Below are 22,655 nucleotides of genomic sequence, written 5' to 3'. Positions count from 1 at the left end.
TGATAATAAGAGTAGGAATTTAGAACTCCTCAGAGGTATATTTTTAGTTCAGTATTTTTAATATAGGTTAATTATCCTACCAGAAGTATCTCTCTGAAGATTTAGTCTTTTTTTTCAGTTGCACATTATAGACCAATACTTCTTGTTAATTTTTTACATTATCATTTATTCTGTATATCCTGATTCAGCTTTTTTTTCAATTACAGCTTGTATTCAATATTATTCTGTATTAGTTTCAGATGGCAGCATAGTAGTTAGAAAATCATGTACTTTACAGAATGGGTCCCTCTGATAACATAGTTATTAAGATATTATTGATTATATTCCCTATGCAGTAATCTACATCTCTGTGACTCTTCAGGTCTGATTTACTCTTTTAACTACCTAATACAAAGTTATGAAAGAGATTTTATTTTTTTTAATTTATTTTTTATTTTTAAAATATATTTTTGTTGGTTTCAGAGAGAGAGAGAAACATCAGTGATGTGAGAGAATCATTGATTGGCTGCATCCTGCATGCCCCACACTGGGGATCAAGCCCACAACCCGGGCATGTGCCCTGACTGGGAATCAAACTGTGACCTCTTGTTTCATAGGTTGACGCTCAACCACTGAGCCATGCCACCTGGGCTGGAAGAAATTTTAGAGAAACTATATTGATGAATGTTACCTTTAATTTTAGAATTTGGGATTACTTGGAGGAATAACTAATTAGGCCAAAGTCTCCCCTTGTTCTATTATTAAGAAAAGATTTAATTAATAATTATGTAGGTATATCTTTGGTCAATTTTAAGCCTGGTGATGCCAGATTAAAATATCCTAGATTAATTTTCATTATCACATCCTTAGAGTGCTTAGAAAGACATAAAGAGATTAAAATTAAAATGATGACATATTAATTGATTTACATATTTACTCTGAATTGGTTTAAAGTTATATGTTAGTTTTATACTCAAAATTTCTTTTGGGTTACTACATTATTAGTTTTGACTAACAATTCATTTTAACCCATGTCTTAAAAAATGTATTAACTGCAGCCATAATTTCAAAGACTGTCAACAGAAGTGTAGGAAGAAAACTTCAGTAGTAATTACTTGGATGTCTTTGGATTTTTACACAAAAGTGCTTAAGAGCTGTAGGAATTTGTTGGAATCTGTTCAGAAACCTGATCTGGAAGCAGTTATTGATAAAGTGATGAAAATATATGATGTTTTGATTTATATTCAAGGTGAGTACAAGTAAGTAGTAATTCAAAATAACCTTCTGAGATAATCAGTATAGAAATCTCTTTTTGCCTAAGATGTAAATGAACAAGTGTTTGGAATAACCAAAAGTTTTCTTGATTTCAGTTTTGTTAAGCTTGTCAGTAATTTCCAATTGCGAAATTTATGTGTGTAATACATTGATTTATTATACGTTTTCACTCAATAGAAATTATTTATAACTTTAAAAATTTTTTGTATTTGAAAATCTGAAGAATGCTATGGTCTTTAAAATACATAGATGTGTATTTTTATGAAGTCACATTTAATTTTGGGGGGGTTCACAGGCCTTAAAGCATTATCTCTGTTAAGAACCACTGTTAACTGAATATTTGTTCTAATTCCACTTGATGTTTAGAATGTCTGGCTTTGTGTGTGTGTGTTTGGTTTTTTAAGTTGATTTGTAGAGAGAGAGGGAGGGGGGAAGAGAGAGAAAGAAACAAACATCGGTGTGAGAGGAAAAGACATCGATCGGTTGTCTCTTGTACATGCCCCAACCTGGGACTAAACGCACAACCCAAGTATGGTCCTGACTGGGAATCAAACCCACAACCTTTTGGTTTATGGAATGAGGCTCCAACCAACTGAGCCACCCGGCCAGGGCTGGACATCTGTTTTTAATTGATAAAAAGACACAGATGAATACAATTAAGGAAAAGATAATTAATCACCTGATATGTGTTTCTGTAGTAAAAACTTCATTTGAAGATCATATTCTGGAAGATTTATGTGGAATGCTCTCACTTCCATGGATTTATTCCCATTCTGATGATGGCTCTTTAAAATTGACCACATTTGCCACTAACCTTCTCACATTAAGCCAGAGGACTTCAGATAGTTTCTGTAAGTGGTCACAAAATTCTATGTGTGTGATTTGTTTTGGTTTAACTCATTTCTATATGGAACTATTAACACTTATTTCTATCTTTTCAGTAATTAAAAGAGGAGGTACATTTTTAATGATTCAAATGAGTTAGATATGTAAAGAATTAAAATGTGTAGGATTTGCACATCCTCAAATCTATATTGCCACATTGTTGTCCAAACATGTCGTTCTAATTTACAGTCCTGTTAGCAGAATTATGGGAGTTCCCATCCTGATTTAAAAATTTTTTGCTATCTAAAATAGAAAAAGAAAAATGTCAATGTCAAAGAGGTAACTAAAAACAAACTTTGTTATCTGATGGGTGTGTTTTTCTCTTATTATGTAGTAATATTATTGTACATAGACTTTTTTCTATGAACATGTTTTAATTTTGGAAAATGAGCTTTTAATTAGATATATGTATTTTAATGTTATTTTACTTTTTAACAAAGAATGAATATGTATGTATACATATATATGTATATATATGTATATAAATATACACATATATGTAATTGACACTTAGAAATCTTATATAATCGACTTAATTTTTCAGCACCACAGGCTCAGTCACGATGTGTGTTTCTTCTAACTCTGTTTCCAAGAAGAATATTCCTTGAATGGAGAACAGCAGTTTACAGCTGGGCCCTGCAGAGCTCCCATGAAGTAATCAGGACTAGTTGTGTTAATGGATTTTTTATCTTATTTCAGAAGCAGAATTCTTATAACACAGTTCCCAAGATTCTTATGTATGTATTCCTATTTTAATTTGAATATATAACTTGTTTGGAAAGATCACATTTGTAAATGTATGTTAATTGCTGATATTAATAGAGCAAATGTTGCTTTTAGTTTTAGAATTTAAATGTTTTTTCTTCGAGGCTTTGTCTTACTAGTACTTTTGCCCCAAATTAAGCATGACTGTTTAGACTACACAATTAAGCAAGAAAGTTTAGTGCCTTTTCTTTTTTCCCCCCAGAGATAAAGTTAAAGATGATTCTGATATTGTCAAGAAAGAATTTGCCTCTATACTTGGTCAGCTTGTCTGTACACTTCATGGCATGTTTTATTTGACAAGTTCTTTAATAGAACCTTTTTCTGAACATGGACATATTGACTTCTGTAAGAGCCTAAAAGTCACTTCTCAACACGAATGTTTATCTTCTCGACTAAGAGCTTCTGTTTTCAAGCCAGTCCTTTTCCTACTGAAAGAAAAAGTACCTAGTCTAGTGAAACTTGGTGAGTGATTTGTTATTTAATATTTTAAAACATATTTAACCTCTTTTTAAAATCAGTGATAAAATTAGCCTGAAGCCTTAAAAAATTAGAGTTGCTTGATAGGTTCAGACTTGCTGATGTACTGATTATTTATAAATGGGATGACTGTATCATAGAATTAACAAGGGAAATAATATTTGGATTTTAAAATGCTCTTGTGATATGACTGCATAATGAGGTATACCTGATGTTTTGGTTCAATGTAGTGAGTTTCTTTGGAGATACCAGGGACCTTCTTAATGTGCTCCATGCCACTACCTTGCCCCTTCAGAACTTCAAATAGTTAGAAATGCCCAATTGAGGACTATAGATTATATCTTCTTGACCACTTTCCAATGGTAATGGTATATGAGTTTGTTGGGAGCATAAGTTTTATACAAATACTTAGAAGACCCATTGGTTTGGATTCTAATTTGCAACTTGTCAAGTTTTCAAAACAGAAATGTGATAGGTAGTTTCTCTGACTTCCTAAATATATATATTTTAAATTTTATTTTATTGTTTAAAGTATTACAAATAGTAGTACATATGTCTCCTTTTTTTCCCCATTGACCTTCCCCCCCACCCCCGCACATGCCCTCACACCCACCCCCCAGTGTCTTGCGTCCATTGGTTATGCTGATATGCATGCATACAAGTCCTCCAGTTGATCTCTTATCTAATTATTTTAATGTAAGATTAGCTGTAAGGCTAAGATTGCCCTGAGTTCACAGTTCTTCATATTAGTGAAATGTACTTTTATGTCTATCTTGGTAACATATAAAATCTTAAGTGACTAGCAGTTTTACAACTTAAAAATTTCTAGTTTATTTTAGATTTCAATTATTGATAACTTTTATTTAAAATAAGTTCATTTTAATCCTCCACAATTTCATGTGCTCTACAAATTCAAATATTAAATATCAACAGGATAAGGCAACTTAGAATTCTATGAAGCATATTATTTATTGACCATATTTTTTACAATAAAACTTATTTATTTATTTATTTATTTTTTTTAATATTTTTATTGAGGTATTATATGTGTACATATCTTACTATTACCCCCCCACCTACAATAAAACTCTTGATATTTAATGTATTAAGTTAGGGATTAATATGCTCTTGCTCTTTAGCTTTCATAGATAATTTATATCATCTTTGTAAGCATCTTGATTTTAGAGAAGATGAAACAGATGTAAAAACAGTTCTTGGAGCTTTATTAAATTTAATGGAAGATCCAGACAAGGATGTTAGAGTGGCTTTTAGTGGAAATATCAAGCATATACTGGAATCCTTGGACTCTGAAGATGGATTTATAAAAGAGGTTGATAATTTTTATTTTTAAACATTTGTGTTTTCATAAACCTGGCCTTAAAAATTTTAACTAATTAATTTTATTATTCTAGCTTTTTGTCTTAAGAATGAAGGAAGCATATACACATGCTCAAATCTCAAGAAATAATGAGCTGAAGGATACTTTGATTCTTACAACAGGGGATATTGGAAGGTATATTTGGCAGAATTTTTATTCTTTCTTATTTATTTTGGCCATTCTCCATTTTTATTTGCCTTGTGTTTGAAATGGTGATATGAGAGATGTGGTATTACAGAAAGAAATGTGACATCAGCATGCATTTTTTGTGGACTTCCATTTATTTTTGAGACATTGATGATAACTTTTTTATTTTTTATTTTAGGGCAGCAAAAGGAGATTTGGTACCTTTTGCACTCTTGCACTTACTGCATTGTTTACTATCCAAATCAGCATCTGTCTCTGGAGCAGCATACACAGAAATTAGAGCCCTGGTTGCAGCTAAAAGTGTTAAACTGCAAAACTTTTTCAGCCAGTATAAGAAACCCATCTGTCAGGTGAGAGTTAGCATTTGTCTTGACATAGGAAATAGCAGTGCTTTGAAAAAGAATATATATATGTTTTATTTTTCTTATCTTAAAAGATAGTGTTTTTAAAATGATATATTCAGTTTATCTAAGAGTATCTAAATCTTGCCAGTTTCATATTTTAGCATCTTGGACTAAAGATATAGATTATAAATGGGAGAGGGGAAAAATAATTTATAATAATATATTGGTTTATCATGCTCTATTATTAATCTATTAAGAGGTGCCTTTTTTAGCCTTTCTTTTAGTGATGATAAACTATTTTTATGCTTTGATATTATGGAAAAGGTACTTTGTAAAAAGGTTGATTTATTTCATAGCTGAAAAGTTAAGGTATGTTAAAATATTGGCTTTGCTCTCTGTTGGTGTAATCTTAAGTAAGATATTCAAGTTTCGTAAGTAAGCCTGGTTACTTACCTGTAAAAGGGAGATTACACATAATCTGTTCCATTAAGGTTGTTATAACAATTAAATGAATATTAATTCAGGTGATATATTTAGAACATTGTCTGATACTGTCTGTTATATTACCTTGAAAAGTATTAGTTAAATTTTTTCCTTGTGTGAAAACTAACATATCATTTTGGTTCTAGTTTTTGGTGGAATCCCTCCACTCGAGTCAGATTGCAGTACTTCCTAGTACTCCATGCCAGAATGCTGAGATGCGCAAACAAGATATGGCTCACCAGAGAGAAATGGCTTTAAATACCTTGTCTGAAATTGCCAATGTTTTTGACTTTCCTGATCTTAATCGTTTCCTTACCGTAAGTCGCTTAGTATAGTTGCCTTAATTGAGGCTTTTAATTCAATATTTTTTATTTATTCTAGATGTTTAAAATTTTTTTATTTTTAAAATTTTTTTGTTAATCCTCACTCAAGGATTTTTTCTCCATTGACTTTTTTTTTAATTACTTTATTGATTAAGGTATCACATATTTGTCCTCATCCCCCCCATTCCCATCCCAAACCCCTCCCCATGCATGTCCCCACCCCCCTGTTGTCCAAGACCACTGGTTAGGCTCATATGCAGCACACAAGTCCTTTGGTTGATCTCTCTCCCTTATTCCCATCCTCCCCTACCTTCCCTCTGAGGTCCGACAGTCTGATCAATGCTTTTCTTGTTCATCAGTCTATGTTGTTCATCATTTCCCCTAGATGAGTGGGCTCATGTGATACTAGAAATACACTTACAAGAACCAAAAATGAGACAAGCAATAATGGTCATGCTGAGAGGCAAATGAATGAATCAGTCTATAGTGAATTTCTTTCTGGGCCCACAGTTCTTTTGAGTCCCAATTTCTATGTCAAACAGTTCCTTATGTATACATGTCAGCAATGATATTTCAGTTCTGGATGGTGGACAAATGGTGGTAATGCAGGTCCGACCCTCAAATCAGGACCCAGGTAACAGACAGAGACTTGGCTGATAGCAGTTGCCCTCTTACTGCAACAAGACTTGTTTGAGATGTCTTGTACCCATGATGTGGGGAACTGGGGGTTTTGATATCTAAACCCAGCCTAGCAGCAGGAATGCTCAGGGCCTACTCAAGAAGGCAAATAATCCTTTCCACTAATATTTACAGGGTAAAATAAGATGGTTGTTAGAGTATTAAATTTGACAGTAAAATAGTAGTCAAGTTTTCAGGCTAATTTAAATTGGCTAATTGAAATAAGTGAATATTCTAGAAAAATTAATTGTACTGGACAAAAAAGCTGTTCCTAAAGTGTTAACTAAAATTTTTATTGGTAGTTCATTTCATGGTAAAATTGCATAACAGGTAATGAACCCATTGACTTTTAGAGAGAGTGGGATGGATGGAGGGAGGGTAGGAGAGAGGAAGGAAGAGAGAGAAACTTTGATGTGGAGAGAGACATCTATTGGTTGCTTCTCGCACTCGGCCCCAAACAGAGCTTGGGGATTGAATCTGCAACCCTTCAGTGCATGGGTCAACATTCTAACCACTGAGCAGTATCAGCCAGGGCAAGATTTTTTTAAAATTAAATTTATTGGGATACAGGTTTCAGGTGTACAACTCAATAAGACATCATCTGCACACTGCATTGTGCACCTATAAAGACCTGAGAGGAATCGAAATGTCTTAATATTTAAGTCATAGAATATTATAAATGCTTTGTAGAAACTACTTTATAATGTTTAACAGTCTTATAGGATTAATATTAAGTTGAAAGACATAATACAAGTGGGATGTAAGCATCTCTGAGGGCAGGGCCTATGTCTTGGTAATTGTCACATCTTCAATGACTGACATGGAGTAGGATATTCATAGGTTACATGTTGAATGAATAAATCAAAAGTCAACCATTTTATGTTTAGAATTTTGAGTATATTTTATGAACAAGGTCTTAAGGGAAATAGACCAAAATCAAAATAGATTTGTTGCTGTGTTGGGACAGTGGGTGTTGTTAAAAAAGTTTTCTTCACTACTTGCAGCATCAGCTTTCTAACTTAAACAACTTAAAATATTGCCCTGGCCAGATGGCTCGGTTGGAGCGTTGTCCCATATACTGAAAGGTTGCGGGTTCCATTCCCAATTAGGGCTCATACCTAGTGTGTGGGTTCTATCCTTGGTAGGGTGCATATGAGAGGCAGTGGATCAATGTTTCTCTTCCACACCAATGTCTCTCTCTCTCTCTTTTTCTCCCTTCCTCTCTAAAAGCAATAAAAATGCTCTAGCCAGTTCGGCTCAGTGGATAGAGTATTGGCTTGTGGATTGAAGAGTCCCAAGTTTGATTCTGGTCAAGGGCAAGTACCTTGAATGCAGGCTCCCTGGCCTGGGCCCTGGTCAGGGCACATGCAGGAGGCAATCAATTGATGTGTTTCTCTCACATCCATATTTCTCTGTCTTTCCCTCTCTCTTCCACTCTCTCTAAAAATCAATGGAAAAATATCCTCTGGTGAGAATTAAAAAAGAAAAGTCAATAAAAACAAGTTAGCTCAAATAATAAATCAGGCCTGGAACTTATCCTTAGATCATAAGTATATTTTAGCACATACTCATGAAAAAGTATCTTCTTTACCTATACATTAGCTTACTTATTGTCTGTCTCTTCCACTCTACATTTTAAACTCTGTCATCAGGAACCTTGCCTGTTTTTTCACTACTTTATCTGTAATGCCTGAATTGTAGTATATGCTTGGTATATACACTGAGTGGCCAGATTATTATGATCTCTGAACAAATAATAATCTGGCCACTCAGTGTATATCCTCAAATATAATAAAAGGCTAATATGTAAATTGTCCCCTCGACCAGGAGTTCGACCAGCAGGCAGGCCGGCCAACCGCCCATGTCCTCTTCCCCTGGCCAGGCTGGCCGGACCCCACCCATGCACAAATTCATGCACCGGGCCTCTAATATATATGTATATACTGAGTGGCCAGATTATTAATACATTCAGAGATCATAATAATCTGGCCACTCAGTGTATATGTTGAATGAATAAATGGTAAATAGGAATTCAAATACGTCATATGTGGACTTCCAATTTGTGTGCCATTTTAAAATATTTTTGCACATAGCTTATGTGAATATTTTACTTCCTGGACAAATGTACTTTTTGGTAATTGTACTGTGTTATTTTTTCAGAGGACATTACAACTTCTGCTTCCTGACCTTGCTGCCAAAGCAAGCCCTGCAGCGTCTGCTCTCATTCGAACTTTAGGAAAACAATTAAATGTCAATCGTAGAGAGATTTTAATAAATAACTTCAAATATATTTTTTCTCACTTGGTTTGTTCCTGTTCCAAGGATGAATTAGAACGTGCCCTTCATTACCTAAAGGTAATTGAATATTTATATATACTTTACTCTTATTTAAAATAACATTAAAGGACACTCCAATATGGTGGCCAGCAAGACCTGAATGAGGTTGAGAGTGTGAGTGAGGGAGTAAGATGGCGAGTGTGCAGGTGGTCGTGGGTGTGGGTGAGGGTCAGGGTCAGTCAGATCACGTGCGGGAGTCTTAGAGGCAGGTGGTTTGGGCTCTTTTGGTCTGGGAGCTGCTGCAACTCCCATAGCCACTCCCTGGGCACGGCTCTGATTTGGAGACTGCTCCATCTTGAAAGTTTTATAAGGTCCTCCCAGGAGGAGGCTGCAGGGAGCAGCAGCCTAGCCTCACCACACCTGTACTTGCTGGAGCCAGGCCTGAACCTATGTGCACCCTGTTCCAAGCCCTACGAGGTGACTGAGGACACTGCCTGGGCCTCTGTGACTGACACTGACCTAATGGGACTCTCACCCCTGCTGTACTGCTGCTACAGCACAAGAACCCAGCTTCTCTGCTCCACTGCCAGGGCTCGGGGGCAGGAACTGTGCTGAAGGCCATGGAGGTGGATGTAGTCTCCCCTGCCCTGGACCTACTAGAACTGAGTACCTGAAGAGGCTGCAGACTTGAAGGAACTCACGCTGTTGAGCAGCAATGGTATTGGATAGTAGGACTAGGAAGGAGGATCAGCCCTGCTTACTTGAGCACAGAGGAGATGCCCTTTCCCACTGGCAAAAGAGCTGCTTCTGGCCCCACCTTCAGTAACCTGAGGTAGTGAGGAGCAGCCCAGGGCTGGGAATCTGTGCCCCTGCAGGTGGCAGTGAGGGGGAACCAGCAAGCCAAGCAAGGTTGAGGCATTGGAAGGGGAGGAAGTGCATGGTCCTCCCTCCTACATGCTACTGGCATCACTCCCAACACTAGTCTGATCAAACCATTCTGGCCAAAACCAGGATATCCCTACAGAGCCCAGCTCTGTGGAGGAAGGGAGAACAGCTGAGAACAGAGATACTTGAGGCATGAGACTGGAGGCAGACTCAGCCTCTGGGCTAAGAAAACGTTGCCTGTTGGATGGCTATGGGCTTCAATGTATCAGTCTTCAGGTTGCCCAGGGCCAGAAAGGGATAGTGACTCACATTGGCCTGCCGCCAAGGAAGCTTCCCAGAGACCCAGGTTAGACACACCAAGGGACCAAATTCAACAACATCAGAGCAAAATCTAGTAAGCGCCACAAATAGTGGACCAAAAGTTTTGGGGGGGTGTGAGTGTGGTATGGTTTTTTGTTGTTGTTGTTGTTTTTTGTGGGGGGAGTGGGGTGGCTTTTGTTTCTTGTTGTCTGTTTCCCCCCTTTTTTTGTTCTCCATTTTCTTGTATATTTCTAATTTCTCTCTTTCCTTTGTCCTTTCATTTTGTCTTTTTTATTATTAATTTTTCTCAATTTATTTTATTATTCTCTTTTTTCATTTTTTGCCTAACTTTTCCTATCTATATCTTAATATTTCCATTGTTACTGTATGTTAAATTCACTATTATTATTTAGTTTTTCTGTTTCCTTTTCTTTTTCAACCTTTTAGCTTACTTTATGCTCCTGTAATGCCATTTTTCTTCCTATTTCTCCCTTTGTCTTTATATCCCCTCTAAGTCTTTGGTCTTGTATCTTTTAATATTATTTTTATTTATTTATTTTTGCTTTGCTTTTTCTTCTTTTTCCTTCTTAGACCTTCTGTTGCTTTGGGTAGTTTGATTTTCAAGGTGTTTTTGCTCCATCCTATTGTGTCTTCTGTTCTGTCAGCATCTGTATAACAGCTGGCACAGCAAGGTTGGTGTTGAGCCTCACTGTCAGCAAGTCAGAGGGGAGAGTCCTCCCATAAAGGGGACATAAATAATCAAGTCCCAATTATAGCAGGAGAGTAAAAATAATGCACAGAAGGGGCAGTCGTAGGGCATCCAACTCAGGAGATCAAAAAGACTGCAACACTGGACTCCTCGAGACACTTTCTATATAAGGCCATCCCACAAAGACAGGGAGACATAACAGTTCTATCTAGAAACAAATACAAAGAGACAGCTAAAATGGGGAGACAAATTAACAACCTCCAAATGAAAGACAAGGAGGAGTCTCCAAAAGAAAAATGAAATGGAGGCAAGCAACCTTTCAGACACAGAGTTCAAAGCAATTGTTATAAAGATGCTTAAGAGATAATGATAGAAAACTAACCCAACTTGTTGAAGGGAAGTATCACACAAGTTCAGGAGGCACAAAAAGTCCCAGTCAAAATGAATCCAAGGAAACCCACATCTTGACACATAATAAAATGGCAAATGTTAAAGACAGTGGAATAATCCTAAAGGCATCAAGAGATGGACAGAAAATTACCTACAAAGGAGTTTTCATTAGAATGTCACCTGACTTCTCAATAGAAATACTTCAGGCCACAAGAGAATGGCATGCAGTATTCAAAGTAATGATAAGCAAAGGCTGAAATCCAAGACTATAATATCCAACAAGGCTTTCAAATAAAATTGGAGGTGAAATAAAAAGCTTTCCAGACAACAAAATAAAGATTGAAGGATACATTACCACTAAACCAGCAATGCAAGAAATGTGAAAAGAAAAGGAGAGAGGATCACAGAAATAAAGAAAATAAAAATGACAATAAATAAATATCCTATATAATAAAAGCATAATATGCAAATTGTCCCCTTGACTGGGAGTTTGACTGCTTGTTATGACATGCTCTGACCACCAGGGGGGTGGCACGGAACATGGCGGGCATTGGTGATGCAGTGCTGGCAGCAGAAGTGCTGCCAGCCCCGGTGGGCCCTGCCGAGTGGAGGACTGCGGTGAGATGGTGGAACAGGTGAGTGGGTGGTGCCAGGCCAAGGCAGGTGTGAGCGGGGTCCTGATCACCCCGCAGATAGTGACCAGGGCGGGGGTTGGTGCCACTGCCCGGCTCCCAGGTGCTGAGGGAGCCAGGCAGGGGCCCCGGCCCTGACCGATTGCCCCGCAGGTGGTGACCAGCGGCTGGCAGGCCCTGATCGCGTGATCGGGGCCGGGCCCTGGGTTGGGATGGGGAACGGGTAGGTGGCGGCCAACCTCCTGTGGTGCCAGGCAGGGAAATGTGACCTCTCGCTGGCTACCTGGGGGCGGGAGTGACGGGGTCAGAAATGCAGTGAGAATGCAGGGTTTCTGCCGAGCTCGCTCTCATTCCCCCTGTTACCCTCCTCAGGATGCCAGGGCTCACGCAACAGGGAAGCCCTCATGCTCAGGTGCCAGGTGCCTATGAGGAGGCCGCCCTGCACCTGTGCGGCCTCTTCCAGGTGAGCCAGGCCACAGCCGCTGGGACCACAGGAGCCAATTGGGCTCCCCGTTGGTTCATGCAGGAGCTGGTCTGCGAGGCCAGCGGGGAGAGAGTATGCTGCCCACCTGGCTTCTGTGCAGCATCTCTGGGCAGCTCAGAGGACTATGCTGCGCCCCGGCCCGTGGTGTCTAACTGTGCTCACTGCATCTTTGCATGCACTGTGACAGGTGGAGGGGGGTGCGCCGGGGGCTCAGGTGCTGCCCCGGGCCCAGAGGTCAGCTGGGACCTGCCCTTACACTCCAGACGCTCAACACTTCAATTGCCGGCCAGGCCAAGGGACCGCACCCATACATGAATTTCATGCACTGGACCTCTATTAAGGTCAATAATAACCTTAAATGTAAATTAATTAAATGGTCCAATCAGAAGACATAGGGTGACTCAATGGATAATAAAACATGATCCATATATATAAGACTACAAGAGACCCAACTCAGAACAAAAGATACCTATAAATTGAAAGTAAAAGGATGAAAAAGAATATTCCATGCAAATGGAAAGGAAAAAATGCTGGGGAAGGTATGCTCATATCTGAAAAAATAGACTTCAAAACAAAGGCTATAATAAGATACAAAGAAGTCTAAATAATACCAAAGGGAATGATTCAACAAGAAAATATAACCTATGAAAACACCCATGCATCCAAACAGAAGCACCCAAATATCTTAAAAAAAGAACCTCTTGATGGACTTTAAAGAAGATATAGACAGCAATACAGTCATAGTAGGGTACTTTAACACCCACTGACATCACTGGATAGATCTTCCAGACTAAAAATCCGCAAGGAAACAGATGACTTAAATGATAACACTAGATCAGATGGATCTAACTGATATTTACAGAACATTTCACACCAAAGCAAGAAAATATACAATATTCTCAAGCACACATGAAACATTCTCAATGCAAAAACACATATTAGAGCACAAAATAAATCTATACGAATTCAAGAAGATTCATATACCAAACATCTCGGATCACAATGGCATGTAGTTAGAAATCAACTACAATAACAAAAAAACCTCAAAAACACCCAAATACATGGAAGCTAAATTGCAAGTTATTAATCAATGTGTGTATTACCAATGCAATCAAGAAAGATATTAAAAATTTCCTGGAAACAAAATGAACACACAATCACCCAAAACGTATGGGACAGAAGAAAGTCCTCAGAGGGAAGTTCATAGCATTACAGGCCAACCTCAATAAACAAGAAAAAGCACTAATAAACTAACCCTACAACTAAACTAATTGGAAAGAGAACAGGAAGAAAAGCCCAGAAGAAGTATAAGGAAGGAAATGAAGATTAGACTAGAAGTAAAAGACACAGAGATGAAAAAACAGTACAAAACATAATGAATCCAAGAGCTGGTTCTTTGAAAAGATGAATGATTGAGGAACCCTTAGCCAAACTCATCAAGATACAGAGGGCCTATAAAAATAAAATCAGAAAGGAAAGAGATGATATAACAATGGGCACCATAGAAATGCAAAAAGGATTGTAAGGAAACACTGTGAACAACTATAGGCCAACAAATTAGACAACCTGTGCAAAACGGACAAATTCCTAGTGATACAAATTTACAAAACTCAATCAGGAAGAATCAGAAAACCTGAATAGGCCAATGACAACTAATGAAATGGCACAGTAATTTAAAAACTCCCAGCAAACAAAAGTCCTGGACCAGATGACTTCATTGGCTAGTTCTACCAAACATTCAAAGAACTAACACCTATCCTACTCAAACTATTCCAGAAAATTCAAGAGGAAGGAACACTTTCAAAGTTCTTTTTACGAAGCCATCATTATCCTAATTCCAAAACCAGATAAAGGCACTACAAAGAAAGAAAATTATAGTATCCTTGATGAAAACAGATGCTAAAATCTACAGCAAAATATTAGCACAGCGAATCCAGCAATATATTAAAAACATGATCAAGTGGGTTGTATTCTGGGGATGCAAGACTGTTACAATTTTGGCAAATCAATCAATGTGATACATCACATAAACATGATAAAAGATAAAATCCACATGATCATATCAATAAATACAGAAAAAGCATTTGACAAAATCCAGCACCCTTTTTTGATAAAAACTCTCACCAAAGTGGGAATAAAGGGACCATACCTTAACATAATAAAAGGAATATATGACAAACCTATAGGTACATCATACTCAATGGGCAAAAACTAAAAGCATTTCCCTTAAGAACAGGAACAAGGCAAAGATGTCCACTTTCAATGCTCTTAGCATAGAACTGAAAGTGCTAGGCATGGTGATCAGACAAGAAGAAGAGATATAAGGCATCTGAGTTGGAAAGGAGGAAGTGAAAATGTAATTATTCACAGATGTCATGATTATGAGACTACATGGGAACAGGAGAACCTGTACAATATGCATATGTGACTTTAGTATTTCCTCTGATATTAATTTATTTCATGTATTTAATGATATGCCAGCAATCGATCTCTTTTCACATGAGAGTTATTGAATATTGGGTATATTTATTAATTTTGAGAAAAAAATCTATCATAGAGGTGAAATGATAATGAAATATTTATAGAGTGCTTACTACATGTCAGAAACTTTAATAAACAACTTATATATCATTTCATTCACTGTTACCTAATGAGATAAATATACTAATGTTTTTCCATTTTATTGATAAGGAAACTAAGGCAGAGAGAGGTCAGATGAGGTAACTTGTTCAAGTCACAGCACAACTAATAAGTGACAAACTTGGAATTTAAATCCCAGCAGTCTGACTAGAAAGGCTGTGCTCTAAGCCACTGTACTATATTTCTTCTCGGGAATTATGTGCATATGAATAATGAGTTAATGGAATTTAAAGCCTTATAGAAAATGAGGATTTCATTTTTAAGTTTTATTTCCAAATAAAATCTGATAACTTCTCTTCATTACCTATAGCCCATGGGAGACCACCATGATAGAACAAGATTAGAATAATTTCCCATGGCCTTTATCTTTAAAATGTCACAAATAAGTCTGAGGAATCATTCGGCATCTTGTTTCTATAGCTGGACAACTCAGATCTTTATCCATTGCCTTTTAAAAATATCATCAGTAAATCTTACCACCTGATCTAGAGTTCTTGATTTACTAATAGTATATTAAGAAATCAATATACTTATTTTCAGGATATTTGTATGGAGAAAAGTTTTTAAATTTTTAAAAAACCTGTATCTTTGGATTAGAATGAAACAGAAATTGAACTGGGGAGCCTGTTGAGACAAGATTTCCAAGGATTGCATAATGAATTATTGCTACGGATTGGAGAAAACTATCAAAAGGTTTTCAATGGTTTGTCAATCCTTGCCTCGTTTGCATCTAGTGATGATCCATATCAGGGCCCAAGGGATAGCATATCACCTGAACTAATGGTAAGAAATATGTTACGTGTTTTTTTTTCCTTTTTGTAGCTTAATTATGATACTGGAAAAATATTTGTTTTGTGCATTTTTCAAATGCCAGATATGAGTTTAAAAATTAAATTGGGTGTTTTATTTTTGAAAAGATTGATATTTAAATTGATCACAGCAAGGCATTAACAACATATATTAGCATTGAAAATTTGACATTTTCAAATGATTTTAGATTTTATTTTTTCACTGGGTAAAATGTTTATTTGTCTTCACTATTTATGAACTATAGGTTGGATTACATTTGTATCTCTCCCCAACTACCTCTTTCTTAGAACAACATATTAAAACCTTATCTAATTATATTTAAATCCACTGTTGTGTTTAAGGGAAATTACAGGATATGTTAACCTTTTTATCTTTTCCTATCTTAAATTTGTATCTGAAGTCACTTTACTATTTTATGTTTTCATCTAAAAACATATAAATCCTTAGGCTTACTATGTTTTTCCTTTTGATTGCCCTCCTTCCTTCAAGAGACTCTCAGGATAATCAGCAATATATCTTGAGAGGTTTCTATCTCTGCTTTCTCCTTTTCCATTCATTCTTTAGCCCATTCTAGTTCGACTCTGTTCTCATTATTCTCCTGAAATTCTTCTTGCCAAGGTCAAAAATAGTCTTTCTACTGTCAAGTCCAGAAGTTACTTTTCCTTTCCTATTTCATTCAGTTTTTCAGTAGCATTCAGTACAACTGACCATCCTTTCCTATGTGGCATCTATGATATCGCATTTTCATTTTTACTTTATTTTTATTATTGACGCTATTACAGATGTCCCCATTCCCATCCCCACCCCCTCTTTGCCCACCTGCCCTTTTCCCTCTGGCCATCACCACACTGTTGTCTGTGTCTATGAGTTATGCATATACTAGAGGCCCGATGCATGAAATTCGTTTAACAAATCAACAAATGACAAATGCAGGAGAGGATGTGGAGAAAAAGGAACCCTCGTGCACTGCTGGTGGGAATGCAGACTGGTGCAGCCATTGTTGAAAACAGTATGGCGTTACCTCAAAAATTTAAAAATGGAACTGCCATTTGACCCAGTAATGACACTTCTAGGAATGTATCCCAAGAAACCAGAAACACCAATCAGAAAGGATATATGCACCCCTATGTTCATAGCAGCACAATTCACAATAGCTAAGATTTGGAAACAACCTAAATGCCCATCAGCAGATGAGTGGATTCGAAAACTGTGGTACATCTACACAATGGAATACTATGCTGCTATAAAAAAGAAGGAATTCTTACCATTTGCAGCAGCATGGATGGAACTGGAGAGCATTACACTAAGTGAAATAAGCCAGTCAGTGAAAGAAAAATACCATATGATCTCACTCATTTATGGATAATGAACATTACAACCTGATTAACAAAAAGATAAATACAGAGGTAGAGGAGCATCAAAAATACTGTCCAATTACAGCGGGAAGGCTGGGGGTGGGGGAGGTAAGAGGTCATTCAAAGGACTTGTATGCATGCATATAAGCATAACCAATGGACGCAAGACACTGGGGGTGGGGGTGGGTGGGTTGAGGGCATGTCTGGGGGGTAGGGGAGGCTAGGGGAAGGTCAATGGAGGTAAAAGAGACGTGTACTACTATTTGTAATACTTTAAATAATAAAAAAAGAAGAAGACAATGCTCTGCGTTTGGTGGGATCAGGAAGGTGTGGTGTATTATGAACTTCTAAAACCAGGTGAAACAGTTAATACTGATTGCTACTGACAACAAATAATCAATTTGAACCACGCTTTGATCGTGAAATGACCAGAATGGACCAGAAGACATGGCAAAGTAATTTTGCTTCATGATGACGCGCCATCACACACTCCAAAACCAGTTAAAGTCACGTTAAAAGATCTTACCTGGGAAGTATTAACCCACCCGCCGTATTCACCAAAACATGCTCCTTCAGATGACCACTTGTTCCGATTGATGGCACACGTACTTTCTGAGCAGCAACTCAAAACATACGAAGAAGTGGAATTAGTGAATTATTCCTTTACCACTATTACCTCAGGGGATATTGACCCCTATGTCAGACCATGGTTCTGGCAGGATAACTTCTTTTTTTTATTTTTTTCCAGCTTAGCTCTGAATGCTGTAGAAAGACAGTCAGTTGTCTTTCCTAGTTTTCTCAAGATAAATGTCCTCTCCACTCTGGATCCTGATGTGAATCAGATCCTGAGGATCCCACCCCAGCTCAGTCCAGATTTCAAAAGCTTATTTTCTTGTACAGTACTATTTAATCATGTTTTGTAATGGTGATTATAAATCAGTTTCATGAATTTAAAAAGTACTAGTGTGAAAATAATATGCATTTGGAGAAACTTAATTCACCAAGTATTTATTTCTGTTACTCTAATAGGCAAAATTGAAATGATGTTAGTTAAATAATTAAGTTATTGGTTTATAAAATTTGATCTGTATAAACTTTACATAATTACCTGTTTGTTTGTTTTTCCCTTAGGCTGATTATTTGCAACCCAAGTTGTTGGGCATTTTGGCTTTCTTTAACATGCAGTTACTGAGCTCCAGTGTTGGCATTGAAGATAAGAAAATGGTAGGTAGTGATAGTTGAGTTGCAATAGAACTCATGTAGAATATGCAGGAGACATGCTTTTTGCTACTATCTACAAACATTGACAGATAGGAAATAATGAAATGTGATATTCTGTATTACTGAACAACTTGTGTAAGCTTTTGGGTAGTTTAAAAAAAGGAATTATATTATTTGCAGTTCTTTTTTAAATAAAACCCAAACCAAATTGGCTTACTGAAATTTGTTGGCTCTGTAACTAAAAGTAGAGGGATAATATAGCTTCACGTATTGGTTGACTTTGGACACAGTGTTCTACAATCAGTTTCTTTCTTTTTATTCTAATTAAAAAAAATTTAATGTTGACATTACAGGTGTCCCCCCCCCCCCTTTACCATCCTCCATCTCCCTTCTCCCCTTCCCTTGGCCTTCACCAAATTATTGTCTGTGTCAGCGTATGAGTATATATGTTGTCAGTTAATCTCTTCACCTTCTTTATCCAATCACTCCACCCCCCTCCCCTTTGGTACAGGCCAGTCTGTTTCATAGTGTTCATGTTTCCAGTTGCATTTTGTTCATCAGATTATTTTATTCATTAAATTCCACATATAAGTGAGATCATATGGTATGTGTCTTTCTCTGACTGGCTTATGTTGCTTAGCATAATATTCTTCAGGCTCATCCATGCTGTCACAAAAGGTAAGAGTTCCTTCTTTTTTACAGCTTTAGCTCAAATATCCCTGGATTGGTTCTATGCTTAAGTGCCAGGTGTTGGTGCCAACAGTTTCAGGCTCACCTAATCACAGCATTTAGCTCAGTGGAAAAAAAGAGACCAGTAATCACTGATAGCTCAAAGAAAGGTTGCATAGTTGAATTTATGGTCTGATGTGGCTCATGGTCCATGCTGTTTTTGAATACCAAAAATGCTGGGTTATCTACAGTAAGTAAAGTAGCGTTAGTTACTTGTCAGTTTATGTTTAAATATATTTGGCACAATATAGTTTCATTATGATTGCTGACCACTGGACATTTTTGTCCATAGATTAGGATAGAAGTTAAATAATGATTTGTTTTCTATCTCTGAAGTCAGTAAAATTATAGTAAAAATTTATGAATAGAATTTTATTTCTGTCTATATTACCCTTCTCTTAATAATCTTAAGGAGCCAAGAAAAACATGATAAAACTAGAGGCCCGGTGCACGAAATTTATGCACAGAGGGGGGGTGTTCCTCACCCCAGCCTGCACCCTCTCCAATCTGGGACCCCTCGAGGGATGTCCGAATGCCCATTTAGGCCCGATCCCACCGGGACATTAATCCAGGACTGCTGGCTCCCAACTGCTCGCCTTCCTGATTGCTCCTAACTGCTTCTGCCTGCCAGCCTGATCACCCCTAACCACTCCCCTGACAGCCTGATTGATGCCTAACTGCTCCCTGCCATCCTGTTTGCCCCTAACTGCACCCCCTTCAGGCCTGGTCACCTCTAACTGCCCTCCCCTGCAGTCCAGGTCACCCCTAACTGCCCTCCCCTGCAGGCCTGGTCCCCCCCAACTGCTCTCCCCTGCAGACCTGGGTCCCCCCCAACTGCTCTTCCCTGCAGGCCCTGTCACCCCCATCTTCCCTCCTCTGCCAGCCTGGTCACCCCTAACTGCCCTCCCCTGCAGGCTTGATCACCCCCAACTGCCCTCCCTTGTACGCCTGGTCCCTCCCAACTGCCCTCCCCTGCTGGCCATCTTGTGGTGGCCATCTAGTGTCCAAAGGGGGCAGCCATCTTTGACCACATGGGGGCAGCCATCTTGTGTCTTGGAGTGATGGTCAATCTGCATATCACTCTTTTATTAGATAGGATAGAGGCCTGGTGCATGGGTGGGGGCCAGCTGGTTTGCCCTGAAGGATGTCCCAGATCAGGATGGGGGTTCCCTTGGGGCTTGGGGAGGCCTGGGTGAGGGGCCTGTGGTGGTTTGCAGGCCGGCCACGCCCCCCGGTGACCCAAGTGGAGGCCCTGGTATCTGGGATTTATGTATCTTCTACAATTGAAACTTTGTAGCCTGGAGCGGAGCCAAGCCTCCTGCTTGCTCCGTGGCTGCAGCCATTTCTGTTGGAATTTATTTACCTTCTATAATTGAAACTTTGTAGCATTGAGTGGAGGCCTAGGCCGGCAAGGGCAGGCAGAAAGCTTGGCTTCCTCCATTGCCGGGGAAACCCAAGCCTAACTTCTGCTCTCTGTGGCCACAGCCATCTTGGTTGGGTTTATTTGCATATTTGTTCCTGATTGGCTGGCAGGTGCGGCTTGTTGGCGTAGCTTGTGGGTGTAGTGAAGGTATGGTCAATTTGCATATTACTCTTTTATTAGATAGGATATTAAACTCTGTTTCACACACAATGGAATAGGGTGTGTTATTTTCTGGGTATGTTACCAGCTACTTATTTGTTTTACTAAATTCAGAGCATCTTGAACTTAGTACCATTATGACAAAAATGCTTGTACTATATAGCAGTTTGGGATGGATTTGTAGAAAATTATATGTACATATGAGAGGCCTGGTGCATGAAATTCGTGCATGGGGGGGGTGGGGGGTTGTCCCTCAGCCCAATCTGCACCCTCATCAATCTCGGACATCCCTATCACAATCCAGGACTGCTGGCTCCCAACTGTTTGCCTGCCTTCCTGCCTCATTGCCCATAACCCCTTCTGCCTGCCAGCCTCATCACCCCATAACCACTCCCCAGCCAGGCTGATTAATGCCTAACTGCTCCCCTGCCAGCCTGATTGACCCAAACTGTCCTCCCCTGCTGGCCTGGTCACCCCTAACTGCTATCCCCTGCTGGTCTGGTCACCCCCAACTGCCCTCCACTGTAGGCCTTGTTCCCCCCAACTGCCCTCCCCTGCAGGCCTGATCACCCCCAACTGCCCTTTCTTTCAGGCCTGGTCCCTTCCAACTGCCCTCCCCTGCCAGCCATCTTGTGGCGGCCATCTTGTGTCCAAATGGTGGCGGCGATTTTGTGTGTTGGAGTGACGGTCAATTTGTATATTACTCTTATTAGATAGGATACTGTATGTTTCAATCCTCATGTGAGGATATTTTTTTAATTTTTATTTTCTAAAGAGAGGGAGAGAGAGAAATGTTGGAGGAGAGAGAAATGGAGGGGGAGAGAGAGAAACATAGATCAGTTGCCTCCCATATCTATCCTGACTGGGGATCAAACCCATAGCCTTTTTTGGTGTAAGGAATGATGTTCCAACTAACTGAGCCACCGGGCCAGGAAAGATACTATATTCTTAATAAATTTGGAAATCACTGGCTAGAGGAGACCCAGCAGGCCTAAAATAACAAATCACCTTCAAGGGAAAGAACATACAAAACAGAACTCATATTTTTCAAACTCTCAATTCCTACATAAGATGTTGGATAAAATGAACTGGACAACATTTATTAGACCTTGTGTTTCCAGAGAATAGATAACTACTTCAAGATTAGAGTGGGATGTAGTTGTCTTTACTGCTCCTCTCCTCCTGTCATCTCGGTTATAGGCTTTATGTTAAAGCCCTACTTACTTTTTAGGCCTTGAACAGTTTGATGTCCTTGATGAAATTGATGGGACCCAAACATGTCAGTTCTGTGCGGGTGAAGATGATGACCACACTGAGAACTGGTCTTCGATTCAAGGATGATTTTCCCGAATTGTGTTGCAGGTAAGTAACTGCCTTAATTTATTAGATTTTGTTTTGCATTTCACAGGAGTACTAACTTGAATCCTTATCTCCTTGAGGGAAATTGGGTTCAAACCATAAATAATTAAGATAGATATCCAATTTGTATTGAAAAGGGAATGTGTTTACTTCTTTAAAAAGATTTTACTGTGAAATGTTGTAAATACTGAAACAGAATAATATAGTGAATCTCTCTATATATCTGTTTCTCAACCTCAGCAGTTGTCAACATTGCTTATCTATAATAATAAAAGTGTAATATGCTAATTATACTGGATGTCCTTCTGGATGAAGCCTGGGCTGCAAGGGAAGCCCGGGTCCTTGGTGCCAGAGGGAAGCTGGTGCCAGCAGCCAGGGGAAGGAAGGCCTACTCTTACACAAATTTCATGTATCAGTCCTCTAGTCTATAATAATAAAAGCGTAATATGCAAATTGACCGAACAGCGGAATGACTGTCCGGACCACCTTCCGGATGAAGCTGGGTGTGCGAGGGCCGGCCGAGGCGGTTGGGGCTGCGAGGCAGCAGC

The 22,655-nt window shown here is 38.6% G+C and overlaps 1 protein-coding gene across 1 annotated transcript in view; it reads left to right on the top strand.

Annotated features, from left to right (window-relative positions):
- Positions 1-22,655, top strand: part of ATR (ATR serine/threonine kinase) — a 165,966-nt gene that overhangs the window by 36,620 nt on the left and 106,691 nt on the right. Inside the window, exons 7-18 of the mRNA XM_008158576.2 lie at positions 1,038-1,228; positions 1,953-2,105; positions 2,684-2,876; positions 3,107-3,366; positions 4,521-4,711; positions 4,794-4,894; positions 5,085-5,256; positions 5,880-6,050; positions 8,895-9,089; positions 15,649-15,834; positions 18,348-18,440; positions 21,980-22,110. Coding sequence (XP_008156798.2) covers positions 1,038-1,228; positions 1,953-2,105; positions 2,684-2,876; positions 3,107-3,366; positions 4,521-4,711; positions 4,794-4,894; positions 5,085-5,256; positions 5,880-6,050; positions 8,895-9,089; positions 15,649-15,834; positions 18,348-18,440; positions 21,980-22,110 — 2,037 coding nt within the window. The remainder of the gene's footprint in view (positions 1-1,037; positions 1,229-1,952; positions 2,106-2,683; positions 2,877-3,106; positions 3,367-4,520; positions 4,712-4,793; positions 4,895-5,084; positions 5,257-5,879; positions 6,051-8,894; positions 9,090-15,648; positions 15,835-18,347; positions 18,441-21,979; positions 22,111-22,655) is intronic.

The sequence above is a fragment of the Eptesicus fuscus genome, chromosome 9 (genome assembly GCF_027574615.1).
Source record: "Eptesicus fuscus isolate TK198812 chromosome 9, DD_ASM_mEF_20220401, whole genome shotgun sequence".
NCBI lineage: Eukaryota > Metazoa > Chordata > Mammalia > Chiroptera > Vespertilionidae > Eptesicus > Eptesicus fuscus.
The sequence above is the reverse complement of the archived record's forward strand: the minus strand, read 5'-3'. Positions and strand labels throughout refer to the sequence as shown.